The 22,949-nt window shown below is 42.5% G+C and overlaps 1 protein-coding gene across 1 annotated transcript; it reads right to left on the bottom strand.

The window, feature by feature from the left end:
• Positions 1–106: 106 nt before the first annotated feature.
• Positions 107–18,331, bottom strand: LAPTM4A (lysosomal protein transmembrane 4 alpha). Its single transcript, XM_028722309.2, has 7 exons — positions 18,051–18,331; positions 7,580–7,700; positions 6,107–6,183; positions 5,894–6,016; positions 4,806–4,901; positions 3,269–3,367; positions 107–880 (listed from the first exon to the last, which is right to left on the bottom strand). The coding sequence occupies exons 1-7, from the start codon at positions 18,147–18,149 to the stop codon at positions 806–808; spliced, it is 690 nt and encodes a 229-aa protein (XP_028578142.1). The 5' UTR covers positions 18,150–18,331; the 3' UTR covers positions 107–805.
• Between the last annotated feature and the right edge of the window lie 4,618 nt (positions 18,332–22,949).

The following is a 22,949-nucleotide window of genomic DNA, read 5'->3' as shown; positions in this document are numbered from 1 at the left end:
TGAAGCTGCAGGACTGATTTCAAAGTATGAGTTTTATTTTAGCAGACAAAAAAAACCCCAAGAATTATTTTAATGAACACAACGAATGAAATCATACACCAATGGATTATTTTTTTAACAAGATTTTATTAAACATCATTTATAAACAAAGATGGAAATGCACACAGATTGGAAGCATGCAACTGACACAAATGTAATTTCTTGCTGCACTTTTGCTGCATTCACAGCATATAGGAAAAACTTCAAATTAGTGCCAGCTTTAGGCTTCCTGAACATACTGTTTCAAGGCATTGAATAACAATAAAGAAAGGTAAGAGAAAGTGCAAGTAAATATATATATATACATATGCATGTGTGTATATATATATATATATATCATATACCACATCTGAACTTCCCACTACAATATAAATGAAGAAGAAAAACACAAGCTGTTATCTTGCCAACTGATCAGATTGTCCTTCAGAACTAATCCGTATTTGTAAAATGCCTGATCATGTGAACACCTACGTCCGATACTAATCCTTATTTATCAAATTAAATGAAAATGTAAATGCATATGAATGAAGTTATATACAAATATAGAGGTACTTGCAGAATTAAACCCTAAGGCATAACTGTAAAATGATCAATGAAATTAAAAACTACTGGCAAAGGGATGATTTTCATATGGATTTTAGTAAGGTTATATCAAATGCCTCTCAACCATGTAGCTTTGCACCTAAAGCCCTGAATATTAAAGCAGTCTGGCAATATAAAAAAGTGAAGCTGGTACGGGTGTTCAACCACAAGTTTTCAGTTTTCTTCAGGCAGGTATGTAAGGAGGTGGAGGTTCCTTCTCTGGCATCTTTACAGCCATTTCATAGGTTGGCAGGACATACTATAGAAGGGAAACACAGATTTTAAATATACATATATATGAGGAAGTTGAGAAACCAATTTCAGATACTCTCGAGAAAGTTTCACTGCTATGTGTTTTTAATAATAATAATAATAAATTTTATTTATACCCCGCCCTCCTCAGCCAAGGCTGGGCTCAGGGCGGCTAACAAGCAATAATAAAAACAAGTTGAATGAATACAACTTAAAAACAAGATTAAAATACAACATTAAAACATTAAAATGCAGCCTCATCACAGGAGGAGAAAGGAAAAAAGAAAGAGGGGGAGGGAATCAAATTGACTCGAAGCCAAAGGGCCCTGGTCTCATGAGACAGAGCGTTCCATCAGGCCGGAGCCAGTGTTGAAAAAGCCCTGGCTCTAGCCGAGGCTAATCTAACTTCCTTAGGGCCCGGGACCTCTAGGGTGTTGCTATTTATGGACCTTAAGGTCCTCCGTGGGGCATACCGGGAGAGGTGGTCCCGTAGGTACGAGGGTCCTAGGCCGCGAAGGGCTTTAAAGGTCAAAACCAGCACCTTAAATCTGACCCTGTACTCCACCGGGAGCCAGTGCAGCTCCCATGGCAGAGACCCCGTGAGGAGCCTCGCTGCAGCATTCTGCACCAGCTGGAGTTTCTGGGACAGCTTCAAGGGCAGCCCCACGTAGAGCAAATTACAGTAGTCAAGCCTGGAGGTGACCGTCGCATGGATCACTGTGGCCAGGTCGGGGCAGGAAAGGTAAGGGACCAACTGCTTGATGCAGCGAAGGTGGAAAAATGTCGCCTTGGCTGTTGCTGTAACCTGCGCCTCCATAGAAAGGGAGGCGTCAAGGATTACACCCAAACTCTTAATGGAAGGCAATGGCCCTAATTGGGCCCCCGCAAGAGAAGGGAATTGGTCCCTCATCCCCCATACCATCCCGACCCAGCCAGAGGACCTCTGTCTTCGAAGGACAGGCCACAGAACAAAGTGGCTTATTGCTGAACAGTGTGTCAAGTTACCTGCAGCTAAGAGTTTGACAATAAATCCACGGATTCAGAATAACTTTACCCTTAACATAAACATTTTAGATGAAGCTATCACTTTGTGTCTCCTGGTCATGCCAGTACCTGGCTGGTGTTATGAGTGGACTTGCAAAGAACTCCTTCGCCCAATGTTGAAAGATTGCAAATTAGCATAAAATGAAAACAGCTCACATTTTGTGCTACTACTTTATCACAGAAATCAAAGAAAGGATGTTGCTTGGGGGTGACTACTCCACCTCAAGAGTGACAGCATAAATAATAGTTAAGAGAAAAATGTGATTTCGGAGGCATCCCTCCTGAAAAGTTCACTTTCCTTTAGAATCACACACTCACAAAGATAAATATTTCACTTCATGTAAGCATTTGTTGTTCTGTTATAGCATACATTGCAGCAGATGCTTACATAGGGAAACCCATTACAGCTATTGCAAGAATTGTACTGCTTTAATAGTAGGTACAGGTACAATTTGAAACAGCTACTAATTTAATCATTTGTCAGATGTATTCAGGCCATAAATGATGAGGGGAATTTTCAAACTTCTTAAGATTCCAGAAAAATTCCTTGATCTGGAGTTGCCCAAATCATGGCATAGCAAAACTCTGACCATGTGGGCTCCTGGATAGGAACCTGCAGCTGCTTTGCTGCTCACTGAAATACACTCTTCAAGCTCATGGGTAAAGTTCTCTCCACACTAACCACAAGCTGTAACCAAGACCACCACTTGGTTGAAATTCATGGTTTGCCTGCAGAAAGCTTAACCAGAAACACGTCTTTGAATAACACACTAAGTCAAGCCTTAGCTCAACTCAGCATGGTGTTGTAGCAAAAAGGTACAGCAGTTGCAATCTCCTTTCTGGGAGCTTGTATGTTTGCATAGTCCCAGGCTTGGCTAACCTGAATATGCAAACTAGGCCATTATATAACATTTGCCTAAATACACTGCTGTCAGTTTGATACCAAAGCTTGTAGCTATCAGATTTTTCATGTTGTTGCATTTTGCATCCAAACACTTATACTTGACAGAAGAATGCTAATTTGGCATTTGTAAAAAATGAAGTTGTTTCAAAGTATGGGTAGGCAAACTAAGGCCCGGAGGTCGGGTCTGGCCCAATTGCCTTCTAAATCCGGCCCATGGATGGTCCGGGAATCCGTGTTTTTACATGAGTAGAATGTGTGCTTTTATTTAAAATGCATCTCTGGGTTATTTGTGGGGCAAAGGAATTTATTCATATATACTTTTCAAAAAATAAATAAATTAAAAATTAAAAAGTTTGCTGACCCCCTGGCTCAAAGACATATAATGTCATCAGCCCTGTCACTCAAAATTACAACTAGCAGCTTATTTTGGTCTTGTCAACATTTTACCTGTGGAGGTGCTTCAAATGCAGGGTACACTGCGATCTCAGGCAAGTTTCTGTTGCAAATGTATTTATAGCAATTCCACACACAGTTAATTAGGTAGGCCTGCAAGGGGACAAACAATATTTTAAAATAATAAATAGCAGATTTGTAAATTACATTTCTAGGAAGACCATACATACATACATACATACATACATACATACATACCATTCAGCAGACATGCTATGTAAGCTTATTTAGTTGTTTATTCTAGCACAAAGTAAGTGCTATCATTTTCTAAGGAACTGAAGGCTGCTACAGCTAAAACTACAGCACAAACACCTTGTTGTCACAGAGCCAGCACTTCTAGTGCATCAAATTAAAATACCTTCATTTTAGCTGGATAGCATGCCAACATCAGCATAATGTATATGGAGAACAAAACAAAGCACAGAGGAATGTAAACTTCAGAACTGCAGGAGAGATGGAATTTAATTGTTTCAACAGTTCCTAACTGTGATTGTGTACCCTTTATGCTTAAAAAGACAGGTTCAGTGCACCAAACAGAAAACTTTTAGACTAGATTCTGAAACTGCTATGAAAGGAGCTAAAATTACCAAACTGAAGAAGTAAAGGGATGGTGTTGAGTGCATCCATTATCTCATGCCTCTCTGAGCGGAAAAGCTTCATGCAGCAGACCTCCACACCTGTCCCCAAGCTAATTTGTAGGCAGAAAATTAAAAAGACAGGCCAATAACCTGTCTGATGCATTCCACTGTCTAGAAAGTGTGGACCCTTTCCTGGATGATGGAACAAAGAGGAAAGCAGTATTAACTAGGTAACCTGGTGCTGCAAAGAGGCTGCCTTCTAATTGTTAGAAGTGGGTGGGAAATCTTTAGCCTGTATACTTAATTATGTCTTCCAGGTTCCTGAACTTAGTCCACCAGGGCATTTTGGCAAACTATACCTGCCTGCAGTATGACTATCACATAAAACCAGGCATGAAAATCGATTATCTCCAATCTAAGAACACAGTTTTATACTGTATGGATGCCATGTACTTGCAATGTATAATTCAGAAAAAAATATGAGTCTAAAACACCCTAAATGTTACTGTACTGGTCTGATTGGTAGTAATTTTGTCTTCTTTTTTAACTCTGACCTAGTACAACAGACTCTCTGCTTCACAAGGCCATACTCCATAAGCTGAAAAGTAAGAAGAATAGGGGCAGACCTCGCAAACTTGTTCTCACATTTAGTAAACATTGGGAGGGGGCAGGGCAGGGCAGAGCTTATTAGTTCCATCCCAATCACCTTTCAGTTTGTAGGGGTTGACCTTGTGAAGTGAGGAGTCCCTTGCACTCATCAAATGCACAGGGAACCTCAAGTACTTCAGAAAATTGTCTTTTAGCTAACAAGGGAATTAGCACACTAATCTCTACTTGCTATAAACCCTGTTTACTTAGCCATAAGTTAAACACTTGAAGAAGGCTATAGAGAAAATTCAGCAACAACACTAGTGTTCCCTAAAAGATGCAATGTATAGTATCCAAAAACTGACCTTCAAGATGATCACCAAGGCAAAAAACACCAGAACAGTGAACAGAAGACAGCTTGAATCGAGGGAAAGGAGGTCATCTTTGTACGGAAACTCTGGCTAGTGGAGGAAATAGAAAAGTTTTAAACATAGACCAGGGTAACGTTAATCAACAACTTCAAAAGCTATTTTTTGTACTTTAACTATGTTTCCTAAGCTCTAGTTTATTTGTAAAGAAAATTAGATGAAATGAAAACAGTTTCATAGAGTATCCATTTAGCTTGTGACAGATACACCTCTGCTTTGGAACCATAGAAGGCAGGCTCATACAAGTCTCCTGACGTATTTAAATATGACACAGATCCATTCTAGGAAGCAAGGAGGAAGTCATTGTGTTTCATTAGCATGGAATCCAAGGCCAACACACAAAGATTTTCCTCAAAAGTTTCAGAAGGGAGGAATGCACCAGTCATAACCAGAACAAGGATGTCAGATCTTGTTCTTTTAAAAATGAGTTTAAGTTATAATGACATTCAACCAAGCTGCAATTTTCATCCACTGAAATATAGCTAGTAAATATATTTTAACCAATCTGATATAAGGGAGAACAGCTGCTGTTAAACAAACAGATGTAGAAAATTTTTCTTTAGAAATACAGAAGTTAGGATCCAAACATACTGGGCATGTATGGAGGTCACTGTAAGAATGAGCCACAGCAAGCTACTCACTTATTTCCCTCTGCTCCTCTGATGCAGCCATGAGTTTGGAAGTTTTTGCTTCCAATGTTTATTAACCAGTTTAGCTTCAAATCTACATTGCAAACAAGCCAGCTTCATAACCCATGATCTAAAGCCAGCTTGTTTCAAACACACACAGTGTTAATTTCTATACTACAGGCTGGAGTAATTATAAATTAGACATGAAAGCTCCCAAACTGCTCATTGTGGCCAAGGGGGAGAAGGAGGGGGAGCCCAAGGCTCTCTGCAGCTCATTCTCACCATGCAAACTCGGCCTTTATCTGCATAACAAACTCTGACAAACCATCCCCTTCATCAGGGAAATAATTAATTTGTCTCCGTATCAGAATACAACATTTATATTTAGACACTTACCAGCTGATCCAGGTAGTCCTTTATTCTTGGTAAGTATGTCAAAGAACTTATAGCCACCAGACAGCTGAGAACAAAGTCGAAGAGCTGGTAACAGAAGAATGGAATCAGCCAGCCAACTCGATGCTAAAAGTGCAAAACAAGAAGAATTCATTAATTCTGAAGTGAATCGAATCGAGGAAAGTTTAGTGCTTAAAACCATTCATATATACTTACAGCAATAGCTCCATACACCATCATAGCACTTATTGTGAACATGAGGAGCGAGATAGCAAAGAGAACACATGCATTTTCTGGTGGGAGAAAAACACCAAGAGTCATTTTTAACAATAAAAGTACATCAAGGATTTATATTTGCTGAACATCCAATTAAGTACCTTGCAAAATGGACTGAAAACTAACACAAATGGCAAAAGCACCGTGCACTGGTTAACAGAAGAGTGCATCAGAATGTAGCAGAAGGAAGAAAAAAATTTGGAAATGTGATCAAAAGTATTGTAGGCCTCTCTAGTAACTGCTTTTTGAACCACTATTTTAAATATACAATATGATGAAGAATTTCTATCACATAAAGGGGATATTGCAGCACACTGACAATCTATCAGTATGTAGGCATAAAAGTTAATATAGAGGCATAATGGAGCCCACCTCTAAACTACCAGAACTCTCTACATCTTTGACAAATTATAACCCTCGTGAATTTTAGCCCACAATGAATTATTTTATCTATCTTAGGAAAGCTGGTTGCAAGGGGAGAAGCTAGTTTAACAATGCATATTCCTTAAGAATACTTCATTTTCTTTTTATGTTCTCTATAGTTTCACCGTTGTTAGACAGCTTTGCAATACTACTCTTCTGCTGAGCATCTCAATGTCACTTGGTAGGGAGGGAGCACCTTGACTTCTGCTACGGATTTTAGAGCAGCTGTCTTCAACCTTTTCAGACCCATGGCCCGCCTTTGACCCAAACATGCATTTGGAGACCCATTTCTTAATCTTTTACAATATATTTGCGTAGCGGCAGTGCTCTTGTTGTGACCCACCATGGATCAGGCCATGGTCCACTAGCGGGTCCGGACTCACCAGTTGAAGGCCAACTGAGTTTCAGTCAGCATTTCCTGCTTATCAATTTTTTTACCAAGTCAGCTTGACTCTACACAAATAGAGTAAGATACTGTTTCATATCACTTGAGATAGAAGGTAATTTGCCATGTTTTATTTGTCTTAAGAAAGTTGAAAAACAGTATGCTAGGCAACACTTAGTCACAAGCCTAATTCTTAGCTGAAAAAGGCAATAGTTAAGTTTTTTCTGCCTCCAACTGATGGAGTGTGTTGTTTTCTATACAGATCTTCCATAAACATCTTTCTATTCTAAGTTGAGAGGTCAGTGTGAACAGACCTCCTGTAAATACGACTTGCAGAGTGGTGAGGGATCTTCTAATCACTCATCTTCTCACCAAAGAGAAACATGGACATGTTTCCCCATGTTCTCTGGCATATGCAGAAAAGAGGAGAAATTACTGAAAGCCACAAATTATGGCTTGGCAAGCTAAGTGAAGTGTTTGATCCCTGATTAATGTACCTCACAAATGAATTTTAAAACACATTTTGATATGGAGTTATGTACTCTGAAAAACACACAACACACTATATCAAAGATCATTGCTCTCCAGAAAATATATATACCTACCAGCCACCCTCTCAGAGGGATAGTAGCTACCAATGATTTCAGATTGGATATCCACTGTTGGCACAGTATTAGGGTGAGTAACTTCAACAGTCAGCAAAATGCCCATCAACAGATTCACTACCTGCAAAACAAAACAAAACAAAAGCTACTACATGAGAACGGGGGAAAGCAAAATACTGCACTACAAACCACTTATATAGCAAAGCTTTCTCAGTATATTTACTCAAAACCCCAAAAAGTTCAACAAGGAATGCTCCCTAATAAGCACATTTGTGTCTGAAGTTTACACTTGTCATATCTGGTGAGGTTTCAGCGACTCTTTTCCCTGTCTAAAATCTGGCAGGTCTGATAAGCTGGGGGACAGAAGATACAAAAGTTACAAAACAGCAGACCGCCTGCTTACATTAGATAAGTTTCTTTCAACCATATTGAAGACATCAAAACAGCTCTAATTTGCCATTCAGAACTAGAACAGCCAGTAGTGAGTAGCGGACCCGCTTTTATCATTTTGTTGCACTTCCTGCTCCATGACACCCACAAGAAATCAAGCAAAGGGCTGCATTCAATTGGGCAGAGGCCACTGTTGGCCCTCACCTCACCTCAGTATTTACTCTGGTTTCCACTCCTTAACTTGTATCTATTTTTTTCCCTGTTTTCTACAACATACCGTATTTTTTGCCCCATTAGACGCACCGCCCCATAGGAGGCACCTAGTTTTTATGGGGGGGGGGGATAAAGAAAAAAAAATATTCCCCCCCCCCAGGCGCGGGGCTGGCGCGGGGGAAGCCCGAGCTTCCCCCGACCCCAGCCCCCAGAACAGCCTGCTATTCGCAAGCCTAGGGAGCCGCACCGTCTCCCCAGGCTTGCGGAGAGCTGCGTGGAGCCCGGGAGCGCTCTTCACCGCGCCCCAGGCTTCGGAATGCAGGCAGCTCTGCGCAACCCTTCGGAGCCCGGCGCGGCTTCGAGCCGGTCTCCCAAGGGTTGTGCAGAGCTTCCTGAAGCCTGGAGAGCGAGAGGGGTCAGTGCGCACCGACCCCTCTCGCTCTCCAGGCTTCAGCGAAAGCCTGCATTCGCCCCATAGGATGCACACACATTTCCCCTTCATTTTTGGAGGGGGGAAAGTGCGTCCTATAGGGCGAAAAATACGGTAAGCACTTAAGAAGCTCCACATTTTCAGCTTTGCATGTCAAGACTGCGGCTACCTGGAACAGGGTGAGCAAGCTTGAGATAGTTAAAGGGGGGGGAGAGAGCCAGTGTGGTGTAGTGGTTAAGAGCGGTAGTCTCAATCTGGGAAACCAGGTTCGTGTCTCCGCTCCTCCACATGCAGCTGCTGGGTGACCTTGGGCCAGTCACACTTCTTTGAAGTCTCTCAGCCCCACTCACCTCACAGAGTGTTTGTTGTGGGGGAGGAAGGGAAAGGAGAATGTTAGCTGCTATGAGACTCCTTAAAAGGGAGTGAAAGGCGGGATATCAAATCCAAACTCTTCTTCTTCTTCTTATTTAGGGCATGGAAGCCTCAGACTAAAAAAGAAAAGAAAATATGGTCTTCCTACTTCCACTTGTTCCTCCTGCACTGCAGGGAGTTGGACTAGATGACCCTTCGGACCCCTTCCAACTCTACAATTCTATGCTTCTTTCACCACGTCAACAAATGTGACCCATCCCCTTCTTTGGCATCATTTCTATGGGGCTGTGCCAGTCCTTGAGGTCTCTAAGGGACTTAACGAGGCTTTTAAAGGAAAGGAATGTAAAAGTAGAAAGGACAGAGGAGATTCAGAAGCTGCTGTTCCAGAATATGTTCTGCTGTCAAGCACAGCAGAGCCTGTGCTTTCTAGTTATCGATGAAGAGAGAGTTTTAAGTTTCACAGAGGATAAGATTACCTTCCAATGACTATTTGCCATGATGGCTATATACTACCCACCACTGTCAAGAGGCAGTATACCTCTGCACGCCAGTTGCTGGGAATCACAAGAGGGGAGTATGTTGTCAGTGTTTGAAATTAGTCAGGCTCCAGGCGCATTTTGCACCTGGCTATTGATTACTTGCGACCAAGTGAAGATGCCTGGGTGCAAGGGCGCATGACATCTCTACCATCATGAGGTACATGCCTGGGGATCACTGGATCTAGACTGTTTTCACACACTAAATGCACCATCATGTAGAATTCTATCAGTTATATTTTATCTGTACAACTGGAATGAATTTCTGGAACCAAATTGCTTTTTCTGTGCAGCCTGGGATCAAGGGACTTTTCTTCTTTAGGTTCTCAATGTTCTTAACCTAGCTCAATGTTTTCATCTGAACTAGCCAGATGTTTAACTGAGAATCAATCACAGTCAGTCAATCACTTGAAAAATGAGACTTTCAAGCAGTCTTACCCAAAAATGGCAACTAGACATTCCGTTTTGGCGACTGCAGCTCTGGTTTAAGGTGCCATTTAGTGTCTAACTTATATATCTGATTTTCTTACAATGTGTTGCACTCTGGTCCTGCTTGCAGGTTTTCTGTGAGCATCTTGTTAGGTACTGTAATAACAAAATACTGGACTAGACGTGAAACAAAGTGAAAGCAGAGAAATCTGGAGAGCAAACCACTGCCAGAAGGAAACTTGATGAGAAACTGTGTGACAGTCCCACAGATCAAGTTGTCATGCAAATCAGCCTTGCAGAGACAAGTGGCAAGGTTGCTAAGTTTGCTAAAAGGAACAACTTGTATGAGTAATAACACTTAATGAAGCACAAGAGACTCTTGTTACACGTAACTGAGCTATTAATATATATTGATGCTGTGATGAGACCTTTCTAACTCCTGAGAACTTTTATAAACATTAAGATAACAAGCTGTAGGTATAAAAGCCTGAGCTAAGGAAGGCAGGTGATACCACCTGTGTTGTACAAAAGAAACAAAATGTCCATACACTCCTACAGAAACACTGTGTTACCGACTTAAATGTTATATTTTAAGTCTGGTCCCCCAAAAGAAGCACTGGCCATAGTTCTGGTTATGGGGGCGGGGGGAAAACCAGTGCAACTCTCCAAAAAGTGTTTGAAACTCCCATTGTTCTAGGCACATTTTGTGACACAGAATTTCATTAGCACAAGCAGTTTCTGAGCTCTGGGCACAGTACTGAGCCTAAGATTTCAGATTAAAACTGCAGAGTGGAAGGAAAAGAGGACCTTTTTTCTGCCTCCCCACTTCCAGCTACTCTCTGAAGACTGGAGAAGAGACTCTCTTAAAATATTAGGGAGGTGAGCAAGGGAAGGACTAGGCTATGTGAAAAACGAACATAATATTTTTACCTGCAGCTCATTCATTTCCAGCTTTGTATTCTTGTTATAAAAAAGCACACCCAGACATTCCGTTGTTGTGCCCCTCACCTAGGTTTAAGGTGCCATTTAACTCCTAGCTTTCATATCTCAATTTCTAACACAGTCTCCAAAAACACCAAACTTTGGAACACTAAATTCAAGGCCATGGATTGAATTTAAGATGTGAAGATGCACTAGACACACCAAATGTTTTTAATCTCAGCAAGAAATATCTTCATCTTCCATGCCCCCTCCTGACACATTCCCTAAGGATTAACTGAAAACATCACCAACTTTTTGAGGTCTTTGGGCACATCAGCAAACTGGAGAAACTCATGGGCACCATATCACATTTTGCAACCAAGCAATATTGATGACATTAGAATGCCTGTATCAAGACTAATTTCAGACAGGGTGGGGATGTCCTGCAGGCAGAAAAGAAGACCCCTGAAAGCAAATGGGTGCCCATGGGCACTACACCGACAACCACAATGTAGAGTTTCTCTCTCTGTTGACTTCAGATCATATTTACATACAGGAGGCATTGAGTCAATTAAAATATTCACTTTGCAAAACTGCTAACGATTTTTAAACAATTTAAGGACCAGTATTTCCACCTCCTAAAAAACGTTCTGTAACATAAAAGGTCATGTTTTCCCACCTAAATGGCTGTTTCAACAAATTCTAATGCTGTCTTCAGTCTCCCAAACTGGTATTAAAAAATGTTTTCCCCATCTTATAATAAGTATCACCAATGCAACATATTTAGTTTAAAATGAAATCAGCAAGACCGACTCCCAAATAATAGAAGCCACACTGGGAAGCCTCTCTCAAGCTTTTTCAGTTTATTACAACAGTTAAGCAGCTTAGGTACAGCATTCTGTGTCTGACAATTGTGATACTATTATACCCTGTTCATCTCTCTTAATGATCACCATCAATGAATATTTTAGAAATACAAACTTCACGGGATTCTATTCACCAAAGTGGTATATGCAAGTGGGTTTTGTAACAGGAATTTACATTCACTGCAAAATGAGCTATATATCTAGGAAAGGCTGAATATGAACGTGGACAGTTGTAAAAATATAAAGAGCAATAATTTGGCTCCAAGTCTTCCTATCAGCCCAATGCAGTAGTAAAAAGCTTTACATTTACTTAAAATATTTCAAAGGATTTGGATGGTTTGACAAGCTACTCTTTCCACCTAAGAAAATATGAATATGGCATGTGTTTATTATATATAATAATAATAATAATAATAATAATAATAATAATAATAATAAATTTTATTTATATCCCGCCCTCCCCAGCCTTAGCCGGGCTCAGGGCGGCTAACAACAATAAAATGGTACAAAAATACAACATAAACAACACTCTAAAATCATTCATTCTAAAATTAATTAATTCAAGCCACTGGCAGCCATTGGGCCAGAGCTCCGCGAAGATTGCCGAAGGAGGGAGTCAGGCTGTGCCCTTGCCAAAGGCCTGGTGGAACAGCTCTGTCTTGCAGGCCCTGCGGAAAGATGTCAAGTCCCGCAGGGCCCTGGTCTCTTGTGACAGAGTGTTCCACCAGATCGGAGCCACAGCCGAAAAGGCCCTTTTCAGGGAGCATGAATTAAAAACTTAAACTGCACATACAAACCCCCAATGTGATTGTTTTAAAGTATTCTAGCTTAATATTGCTCACATACCAAATCTGAGAAAGCATACTATCAAGGAGGGGTGGAAATCAAATGGCAACAATTGAACAGAATTGAGAATTGAAACCACAACAGTTTCCTTTAAGTTTGCAAAAGAGGATTTTGTTTGGCTTATCTTAAGAGGTTTGTTATAATCCGCAACACAAACAGAAAACAAAAGTGCCTCATGAATAGACAGGCATTATGTAATAATTTGTGTTCCAAGCAGTCAGTGAACTTTTCCCTATTATAATCTTACCAAAGAACAGAGACTGAAATGCACTTTGCCTTGAATTTAATAAGTGTTTTTCTAGGTTAAAACAGGTTCACCGTACAAAAAAAGAGTTTATAGGAGCTGGTCAACTTACTGGTGAAATATGATCCAACACTGGTCAAGGGTTGCATCCAGTGCTACTCAAGTGGATTTCCACTTGAACAGTAGGACTTCCCCCTTCCCTTCCAGCTGTTCCAAAATCTGCCCATAATGGTCCTGACTGCAAGTGACAGAGAGGAAAGGGCAGTTCCACTGTGCACATGGAACCTTGTTGCACGAGCAAAACTGCAGTGTTACATACAACCCTCAGTTTTAAAAAGCATTTAGTTAGCACAACTACAATTAAAGTCTTATGCTAGTTATGAAAACTCAAGGTGTGGCCCAATCCTACACAGAAATCATATAATGTTCAACTTCTAAGTAAATGTGCATAGGATTGGATCCCTAGTTAATTGCAAGACTATTAAAATTCTAAAATCAGTACAATGTATATGCCTCATTAACAATGTTATGCATTATAGAAGTATGTGACTATATAACACGTGGAAAAGATATCTGGATAAAAATCTCTATAATTACATACCTCCCTCAACTGAGTATTGATCTGACTGATTCATCATGATTCCAACTTAAAACTACACTCTGTAGTTTTAAAGTAAACAAAAACAGCTGTAGGAAAGGTCGTGCAAATACAGTTTTGTTGAAAAGTGTTTGAAGATCTCAATAATATAATGTATCCACACACACTTGGTTACATTTTAAATTTTACTCGTACTGTAATGCAACCAATGTAAATTATGTGAATAAAAAGAGGTGGAATGCGAGCTCTGCCAAGATTGCCAAAGAGAACAAAGCTAGTTGCTGGTGGCTATAAACAGGATTTTGTTTAAGCCAAACATCAGATTAAAGGAAAATAACATTCCATGAAACTGCATATTTCAGGATGGCTGTGCCTATTTGCCTACAGGCACCCCGATCTGGACAGGGAGTATGACCTTTTGTCACATACAGTATTGAGAAAAATCCTTGCAATTCAAAGGATATCTGTAAGCAACATAGTAATTGGTCACGTAGGAAAGAGCTAAGGAGCTTGTGCGAGCTTTGAGGACACAGCTACTTTCTGGGGGGGGGGGGATCTCTGCAGCACTCCAAGGAGTCTCATCATCTTCCTGCTCTATCACCCACCTTCTCTGTACTATTATCTCTCCTTCCCCCTCCAATATCAGGATGCATTTAAGACAGAAGCTTCAAGTCAATGTATTTTTAATTTCCTTACTATAGTATCTAAAGTGTTAACTTCCCAAGTACTTTTCCCAGAATTTTCTCCAAAACCACCTAAGTCACACAAAAGCTATTTTTGAAAGAAGACATTTTGGATACACACTTTACTTAAAAGCCATTTCTTAGGCATTTAACACCATTTCTAATTTTGAAGTTTGTAGGTTCACAATGTCCTACTGACAATCAGCTATTGTCCTATTGACAATCAGAGAACACATTAAATATCCTACACAGTCCATAAGGCCACATACGGTTACAATATAAATACCAATAGTTCCCATTGTTTTAATTTAAGATGATCAACAAGCTGAAAAAAACTATCTCATAAATTTTCGTATGTTTGCTTTAGTTCATAGAATCTGAAGGAGCTGACATCTCCTTCCACAGAAGAACACACAACAGAACTGTAACTCTATCACACAAGCTTTGTTAGTGCTATGTTGCCATCCACCTGTCTCAAGACAATGCCAACATTCATGTCCCAAATTTCTATTGATTTCAACAGTGCATAGTTTTGTGTGCATAGGCTTAACTTTTACAGCCTATGGCAGAGGTGGCTGAGCTGTGGTGCTCCAGATGTCATAGAACTCCAACTACCATTAGCTCTAGCCAGCATGACCAAAGATAAATATTGTACCCCAGTAACACCTGAAGGCCAAACGTCAGCTAATCCTTGTTAATCTGAACCCTACTATGCCAGAACAACTACAGCAAACTTCAAACCTACAATGCAGCAGCCATGGTTGGTCAAAATGGATGAAATGTGCAACTGTCATTTCTGTGCAAGCTGCTTGAAAATGCTGCACCAGATTTCAGAATCATCTCCCCCCCCCCCATTATTTCTGTTATCTATTATCTATCCATCTCTGCTTCATGTGCTTTTATACCCAAGTAAAGGTCCCATTATCTTGGCCTACTGCCTTGGATTGGTAACTATAAACTTTATTCTAAAATGCAAAGATGTTAGGGAGCTAACAACTTTCACAACTAGATGGGCTGGGGGAAGTTGGGAGGAGACTATTTTAACAATATTACTTACTCCAGTGTTTATAAAACTTGGGTCCTCAGCTGTTGTTGGACTACAGTTCCCATCATCCCTAGCTAGCTTTTATTATTTTCTATTATATTACGTTCCTTTAAGAAGTTTCATTGTTTGAAAATTTCATAGCACTGTATATCCATAATCCAAATTTTTCATTTCAGTTACAATCCTGAGCCTATGGCTTTATTCCTCACTTAAGGGGGTTGCAAATTCAAACTCTGACTGAAAGATCTAATTAGTGTTGGTGCATTGGCCAGGAATTAGCCTGATCTGCACTGGTGTCCCCAAATTAACATTTTTTTCCACTTTTTTGTTGTCTGAGAGCTTGACAAGGGTGTACTCTCTTCAAGATGGGTCTTGTCAAAAGAAACACACTGTATAATCAAGTAGCAGGTTCTGAAAGCACCTACACTACAGCATAAGGGGAGGGGGTAGGGGTTTGCCCCTGCTGTAAAGCCTCAGAAAGCAGCAATATGACTATTTTCTGCTTCTTTAAAAAATCCTACCCATGCCAGGCTCAAGGGAGGGGCAAGGAATAGAAAGATTTAAAAAGTGACTCTCCAGTGTTAAGCACATTTATGAACCCTAGCTAATGAGATGCTATGCCGGAAACGCCTTCTGTAACTATTGCTGTGTGGGAAGTGTCCTATTGACCCAATATTCCCTCCCACCTAGTACAAAGATGCAATCTCTTCCTGCTGAAAGGAAGAGACAACACAAACAGCATCGTAAGGGTGACTGGTCACCCTCACCATGGAAAGGACAACTGACTGCATGCCAACACTTCCCTGAGTACCAGCAGCTGAAAACATCAAAAATAGAAAATCTTGTGAAGACAAGCAAGTGATACAAAGTGGTGTTGAAAACTCACGGAAGTCACACACCAACCGCCTCCATGCTAACATGTAGCGCAAGAGTTTGACCTACAAAAAACACTTGCTGCTAAGTGACTTCCCCACTTCCTTATAGAAGTGGAAACTAATGTTACATATATTATGAACTTTGTAGCAAGTTTCACAAGAAGCAGTGAATTAATTTCTATTTCAATTTAAATTGCGCTCACAACTACATCCTTGCAATTTGCTGTTTCAAAGCCACAATGCTATCTCAGTCAGCATTTTCTCCATAGCATGAAAGTTCCAATTGTCTGGTTTTATTAACTCTTTCAGTAACATCCTCTTATAATATATCCACTAGCATCTGAAAATAAAGCATAAACCCAGCTGTTGTTTGGAGTCTGGAAACTACAACAACAGACAAAATAAACTAGTAGTTAATTCATTCTGCCCATGGGATCTATATTTTAGGGGAAGGTGTACTATGAACCTTAAGAATTCTCGCCACTGTCATCAAAAACTGCAACTCCCAGAATTCTCTATGGAAGAGTGGTAATTTTAGAACTAGAAGATGACTGAATTTTATGAAAAATAGTTCTCAAGAGGAAATAGTAATTAAGCAGTATAGAAACTTATTTTTTTTAGTGTTTCTCCTCTCCTGTCCATCACTGCAGAAACTATAGGACCAGAAACAGACTGAGTAGTCAGTATGGAAAGGGAAGGGAGTAAGAACGAATGTTTAGCACTCACAACCCACTCTACTTTGTGCAATTGGCAAAAGGGGCATGTAGCAGGGAAGAATCCTAAGGAGAAACACAAACCAATTCTCACACACAAACCTTGGGAGGTCTCTTTCCGACACTACCTCCAGGAGTGTAAAGATTTCACAGGTGAGAGGGTGTCGGATTATTTATTTAATACATTTATATACCACCTTTCTCTTCCGAGGAGCTCAAGGTGGTGTACGCGGTTCTCCTTCTCCCCATTTCATCCTCACTAAACCCGGTGATCGGTTGAAAGAGATGGTAACTGGCCAAAGGTTAGCCAGTGAGCTTCCTGGCTGAGCAGGGATTCAAATCCTGGTCTCCCATGTCATGGTTCAACACTCTTAACCATTGCACACCACACTGGCTCTCACCTTGGATTAGGATCTGGGAGGTAAAGGTAAAGGGACCCTTAACCATTAGGTCAAGTCGTGACCAACTCTGGGGTTGCGGTGCTCATCTCGCTTTATTGGCCGAGGGAGCCGGCCTACAGCTTCCGGGTCATGTGGCCAGCATGACTAAGCCACTCCTGGCGAACCAGAGCAGCGCACGGAAACACTGTTTACCTTCCCGCCGGAGCAGTACCTATTTATCTACTTGCACTTTAACGTGTTTTCGAACTGTCAGGTTGGCAGGATCAGGGGCTGAGCAACGGGAGCTCACCCCGTCGCGGGGATTTGAACAGCCAACCTTCTGATCGGCAAGTCCTAGGCTCTGTGGTTTAACCCACAGCACCACCCGCGTCCCTTAGGATCTGGGAGACCAGAGTTCAAATCCTCACTCAGCAATGAAGCTCACTGGGGTGGCCTTTGGCCAGCCACGGTCTCTTAGGGCTAACACCAGGATAAAAAGGAGGAGAGCTACGTACAATACGTCACCCTGAGCTACTTGGCGGATAAACTGGGAACACACAACAACAAGTGCGCAGCTGCAGGGTTGCTTTCTAAAGCCTTTGCAATGCTGCAGCGAGGAAGTTAAGCCTTCGCAGGCAGCCATGCCTAAGGAAGACCAACCGCAGGCGGCCAATCCAGTCTCCTTCCGGGATGGCCGCTCTCCCAGGTCTTACGTATTTGCTGGCAAAGTTCTGAAAAACACTCCGGGTGGGCAACGCGCATGCGCGGCCGCTCCACGGGGCACGTCAGCGCCCGAGGAAAAAAGGGACGTTGTACAGCGGGATTGCGCGCACGCGCAATAAAGGCTCCCCATCACCCGGAACATCGCCTCACAACCCCTCCGAACGGACAAAAGCGGCCCTTTCCCCTTAACAGCGAGACCTTCCTTACCATGTACCAAGTGCCCAGGATGATAGTGCCGGTGCGGACATGGCAGCAGCCGCAGCAGCGGGTGCTGTAGAGCCGGTCGCGGGCCCGCTTGAACGTCATGGCGGTGTCGCTAATGGCGCCGGCCCGCTTCGCTCGCCTCGGAACGGAACGCTGGAGGCGCTGAGGGGGTCCCTTAAAAGCGTCCCTACGCGTCCGGATAAACCAATCAGGAAGCGGATCAGGAAGTGAAGGGCTTCCTTTATCAAGCTCGCAAGGCGGGACTACGGCGCGCTATTGGCAGGCGAGCCGGCCACTCACGAGGCCTCCGGCGGCTATGTAGCCCCGCCCACCGACGCCTCACTACAGTACAGTACTCGGGAGAAAGAGAGAGGCTGGGTCTCGTGGCCGCGGGGGGGGGGGGGAGGAGCGGGGGGCGGCTTATGCGATTGGTCGCGGCCGGGATGTGGGCAGGCGCGCGCTTCGGCCGTTGGCGCCGCGAGCCTGCTCGCGTTTACCTCAGAGTTAAGCCCCGCCCTTACGCTGTCAGTTGGATTAGTGGCGTCCGAGTGGAGGATGCTGAGAGGTTTGTGGCCTTGACGTGAAGAGAGGAATCTGCTTTCGATTCCCCAGGAGTTAGTCGCTTTGGGTTGCCCTGCGACTGACAAATCTAGTAAATAAATGAAATATAAAACAGCAAACCGTTAAAAGCACAAACAGACAGAGACGATAAAGCAGTTGGTTCCTTGCATTGAAGGGGGTTGGATTAGATGACCCGCCTTGGGACCCGACTGACATTCTTTGGGAAGTTTATTTCTTTATGGGCTCCATCCATCATCAATAACAGGGTGTGAGGCATAAGCGACTGCCTGTCCCTGTCCTCCATTTTTGGTACGAATATACACTAAGCGAGAAGGAGGCAGCAGGGAGAAACCTGTGTGCATCCTTCATAGTAAAGTGTTCTCAATCCTCTGCCCCCAACACACACAAAAAAAGTTAAAATACTACTAAAGTAGGATACTGGCAAAATTAGGCAATGCAGATGGAATGGGTGTGACGCTTGTTGGCGCAAGAAACCCACTTTCTCCCCCCAACCCTACAAAAAAAAAAAAGCCATTTGTATGTGTGCCTTTTTTGGGAAAGGAAACATGGAGAAATGCAGGGGGCCTAACATTTGCTTTCTATGTGATGTCGTATATAATCTTGCAGAGTGTATAAGTTCTGTGAAAACTTCATGCCAGCAGATCCTAGGGTGTCTGAAATTGTCTCCTAGGCACCACTGCAGGTGCCAGTGTCCTGCCTCCTTGCCACCCAGCCTACTCAACAAATTTATTAAGCAAGTGGCTAGCATAAGATTTCTAACTTTCATTGCTAGCTGCGCTTTGGTGACTTTTAACAGCAACCTGCAGTAAATGAAACTGCTTCCCTTTCCCCCACTGCTTGATCGCTAAGAATTCGGCTTGAAAAGTCTACATTTATTCAGCGATAACTCCCCTCCCAGGGAAATTTACATAAGCTTTTAAAACCATGCAGTTGCTTTTATACTCTAATCATACATTTTAAGACAGCTTCATCGAAACAGCTAAGTTTTTTCAAGAACGTTACATCAATGTGCCTACAATGTGGCACACAGAGAGACTGAAAGTTAACAAGAGACAATCCCTGAATCACAGTAGGCCAAAGTTTAATCGTGCAAGAGCGGCACGCAGGAAGCAAGGTCAATAAACAGTTCAAAGTCATAACATAAGGCGACAGGAAAACCAAAGTCCAAAAAACAGTCTGAAATCTAAAACAGGGTGGGGGTCAGGGAAAACTCAGTACCAGCAGTTTTTGATACAGATGAGGTACAAGTATGCAGATTTCGATAAAGGGGCCAAGGGTGCCAGCAGAAAATGGCTAACAAAAACAAACACAAATGTGAGTACTGTCTGTGTACTAAAGAGCTGATGCAAAGATAGTGTCATAGCATGCTTGGACTGGAACTGAAGGCTATTAGATCTGAGCCTTCAGAACACAGCTGCAAGTCATTCATTTTGCTTGCACATTTGATATACTAGCTTACTTGGAAGTATTCATCTACTCCTGATGAATCCTTCAGGCAGTCACTTTGGCATTTTGCAGCTATCTGAGCCAGCCCTTGCGCTCCTTAGGGGGTCAGCCTCTGCCTCTGTCCCTGACATGGGGGCAACTTGTGCTTTGAGGGGTAATGTTGAATTGTTGCTTCCCCTGAGGCTGCAGATCTCCTTCTTGTGCGCCTTCAACACAAGCTGCTCCTCTGTGGTATTTTACTCTGGGCACTCCAGGTCATCTTCCAAAGGGGATTCCTCTAGTGAGCATCTGCACCATATATTTAAAGGACATGGCTTCCCCCAAATAATCCTGAGAACTAGTATGTTAAGGATGCCAGGCTTGCAGCTCTATGATGGGGAAACCACAGCTCTTACGGGGAAGCCATGTGTTTTAAATGTGCATTGAGTCTGCTCACAATGTCACAAAGTACTCGCAAACCCAGAAAGGTAGCCTCTATCTGATAAGGAAAGTGCTACTTTGGCCTGGAGAGGCAAGGAGATCGTCTCTATTACATTACCTCTGGTATTGCACATTCAAACAAGATGAATTGCAACGCCTGTAAATCCACTTACTGCTGCCTCTGTCTCTTTTCACTTCTCAAATCTTTGCCATCCTCTCTTGTCGGTTACACATTAAACTAAAGAGCGTCACACTCCTCCTGGAAGGGCTAAGCCGAGATATGGTCACCTAAAATGTCACTGCTTTGTTGCCCCTCCCCACAATAACCAACCCCACTGAGTCAAGAGGAAATATTTATTCAGCTGAATATTAATTTCTACCTTCATTTGTTGTATCAGGAAAAGGCATGCTAACAGGGTTTGCACTCTCAGACTTGCACCTCTTTAAAGTAACTTTTAGTGCCAACATTTAGACTGTTACCCCCTTGAGGCAGGGGGCCTGTCCCTCTCTGGAAAAAGAAAAAAGCCATTTGTACGTATCTACAAATAAGTAGATAATTAATAGCAAAAAGTTAAACTAGCAGCCTGGGTGTTTTGATGGCCCAACTCCCCAAGTTTGTTACTGGACAGAGATGAATGAGCTGAGGCAGAATTCCAGTGAAAGCAAAGCTGATCTTTTATTATCTGTTGCAACAAAGTCCCTCCCCTCCCCCCCTCAGGAGGTGAAGGACCCAAAACAAAGAATAAACCTCTCTCTTGAAAGGTTTGCATTTTGGCATGGGGGAGGATATCCCCTTCTGCAGGGTCACTTGGGATATTTGTCATGGTTACATCAGATACCTTTTTACCTTTCTTTTTTTACATACTAAGTGAAGTCAGGCAGACTGGGGTGTCACATTCCTGAAGATCAGCACGCTTTCACACAGTTCCAGACAGACTTTACACAAAGTATTGACACTGGAAATAAGAGTTTCTTGGGGTAGTCTACGTGATAACAGCCGTGCTCAGCAGGATGCAGAGATTTCTTTTATGTAGGGTACCTGAGCAAACAGGGACAACCTTCTAGGGCTATTAACACAATAGTGTTTGCAGCTTCTGGGAGAGGAACTCCTTTAGGCACTTCCCTGATGGGTATCCTGCCTACATGACCCTAGGCTTTAGGGATTATGGAAGACCCAAAGTTCCCCACAATGCAATATCACACTCGCGCGCGCGCACACACACACACACACACACACACACACACACACACTAAGCTCAAGAATCATACATTTTACAAGCGATCTTATACATAGTTCCATAGAGAAATTTAGGTTTTCCTTGTTTTAACAGGCTAGAGTGAAAGTTTCTGGCTTAAAAGTTGAAGACAGATGAGAGCATATGTAGGTTGGTGCTTTGAGGTAACATGAGGATAAAAGGTAAAGGGACCCCTGACCATTAGGTCCAGTCATGACCGACACTGGGGTTGCGGTGCTCATCTCGCTTTATTGGCCGAGGGAGCCGGCGTACAGCTTCCAGGTCATGTGGCCAGCATGACTAAGCCGCTTCTGGCGAACCAGAGCAGCGCACGGAAACGCCGTTTACCTTCCCGCCGGAGCAGTACCTATTTATCTACTTGCACTTTGACGTGCTTTCAAACTGCTAGGTTGGCAGGAGCAGGGACTGAGCAACGGGAGCTCACCCCGACGCAGAGATTCGAACCGCTGACCTTCTGATCGGCAAGTCCTAGGCACTGTGGTTTAACCCACAGCGCCACCCGTGTCCCACAACACGATACTGTACATCTGTTTCATGTGCATCCTAGGGAATTGTGGCAGGGCCCACAACAGATGTATAGAGAAAGGAAAAGCAGGGTATGCAATGGGCATTTTTCTAGGAAAACTCACATCTCAGCTGCTTCATGAGTCAGGCATTTTACCAGCCTGTGTTTCAAAACTGTCCTGGGCTGATGCATAAATGCTTGGAAGTTAAAACACTTTCTTTTCATGTATTAAAGAGCTATACATCAAAATCGCCATGTAAGTGCTATTGCTTCTATTTTTTTTGCAGGGTCCCCCCCAAAACGTATAAAGTTAGCACGCTGACATTCAAAACCTCTGTAAATGAGATTTTGGTGTTTCACACTGTCATTTGTGACTTCTCTCCCCACTGTGGACAGACATACCTTTAAAGGTTTTTTTTGGTACATTTCCCCACAGTGAATGTTTTTCCTTGTTTGCAACTAGCAGTTGGCTGAGTCACTGGTAAGATCAAGCATTACTATTCCACAGGGTTCAGTTACAGAACTATGTGTTGAAATCCTGCTGAGATTTGGGTATTGGGAATAACTTTGCGACTCTGCTGAATGTATAAACACAAGGTAAAGGTAAAGGGACCCCTGACCGTTAGGTCCAGTCATGGCCGACTCTGGGGTTGCGGCGCTCATCTCGCTTTATTGGCCGAGGGAGCCGGCGTA

The sequence above is a fragment of the Podarcis muralis genome, chromosome 3, assembly GCF_964188315.1.
Source record: "Podarcis muralis chromosome 3, rPodMur119.hap1.1, whole genome shotgun sequence".
NCBI lineage: Eukaryota > Metazoa > Chordata > Lepidosauria > Squamata > Lacertidae > Podarcis > Podarcis muralis.
The sequence above is the reverse complement of the archived record's forward strand: the minus strand, read 5'-3'. Positions and strand labels throughout refer to the sequence as shown.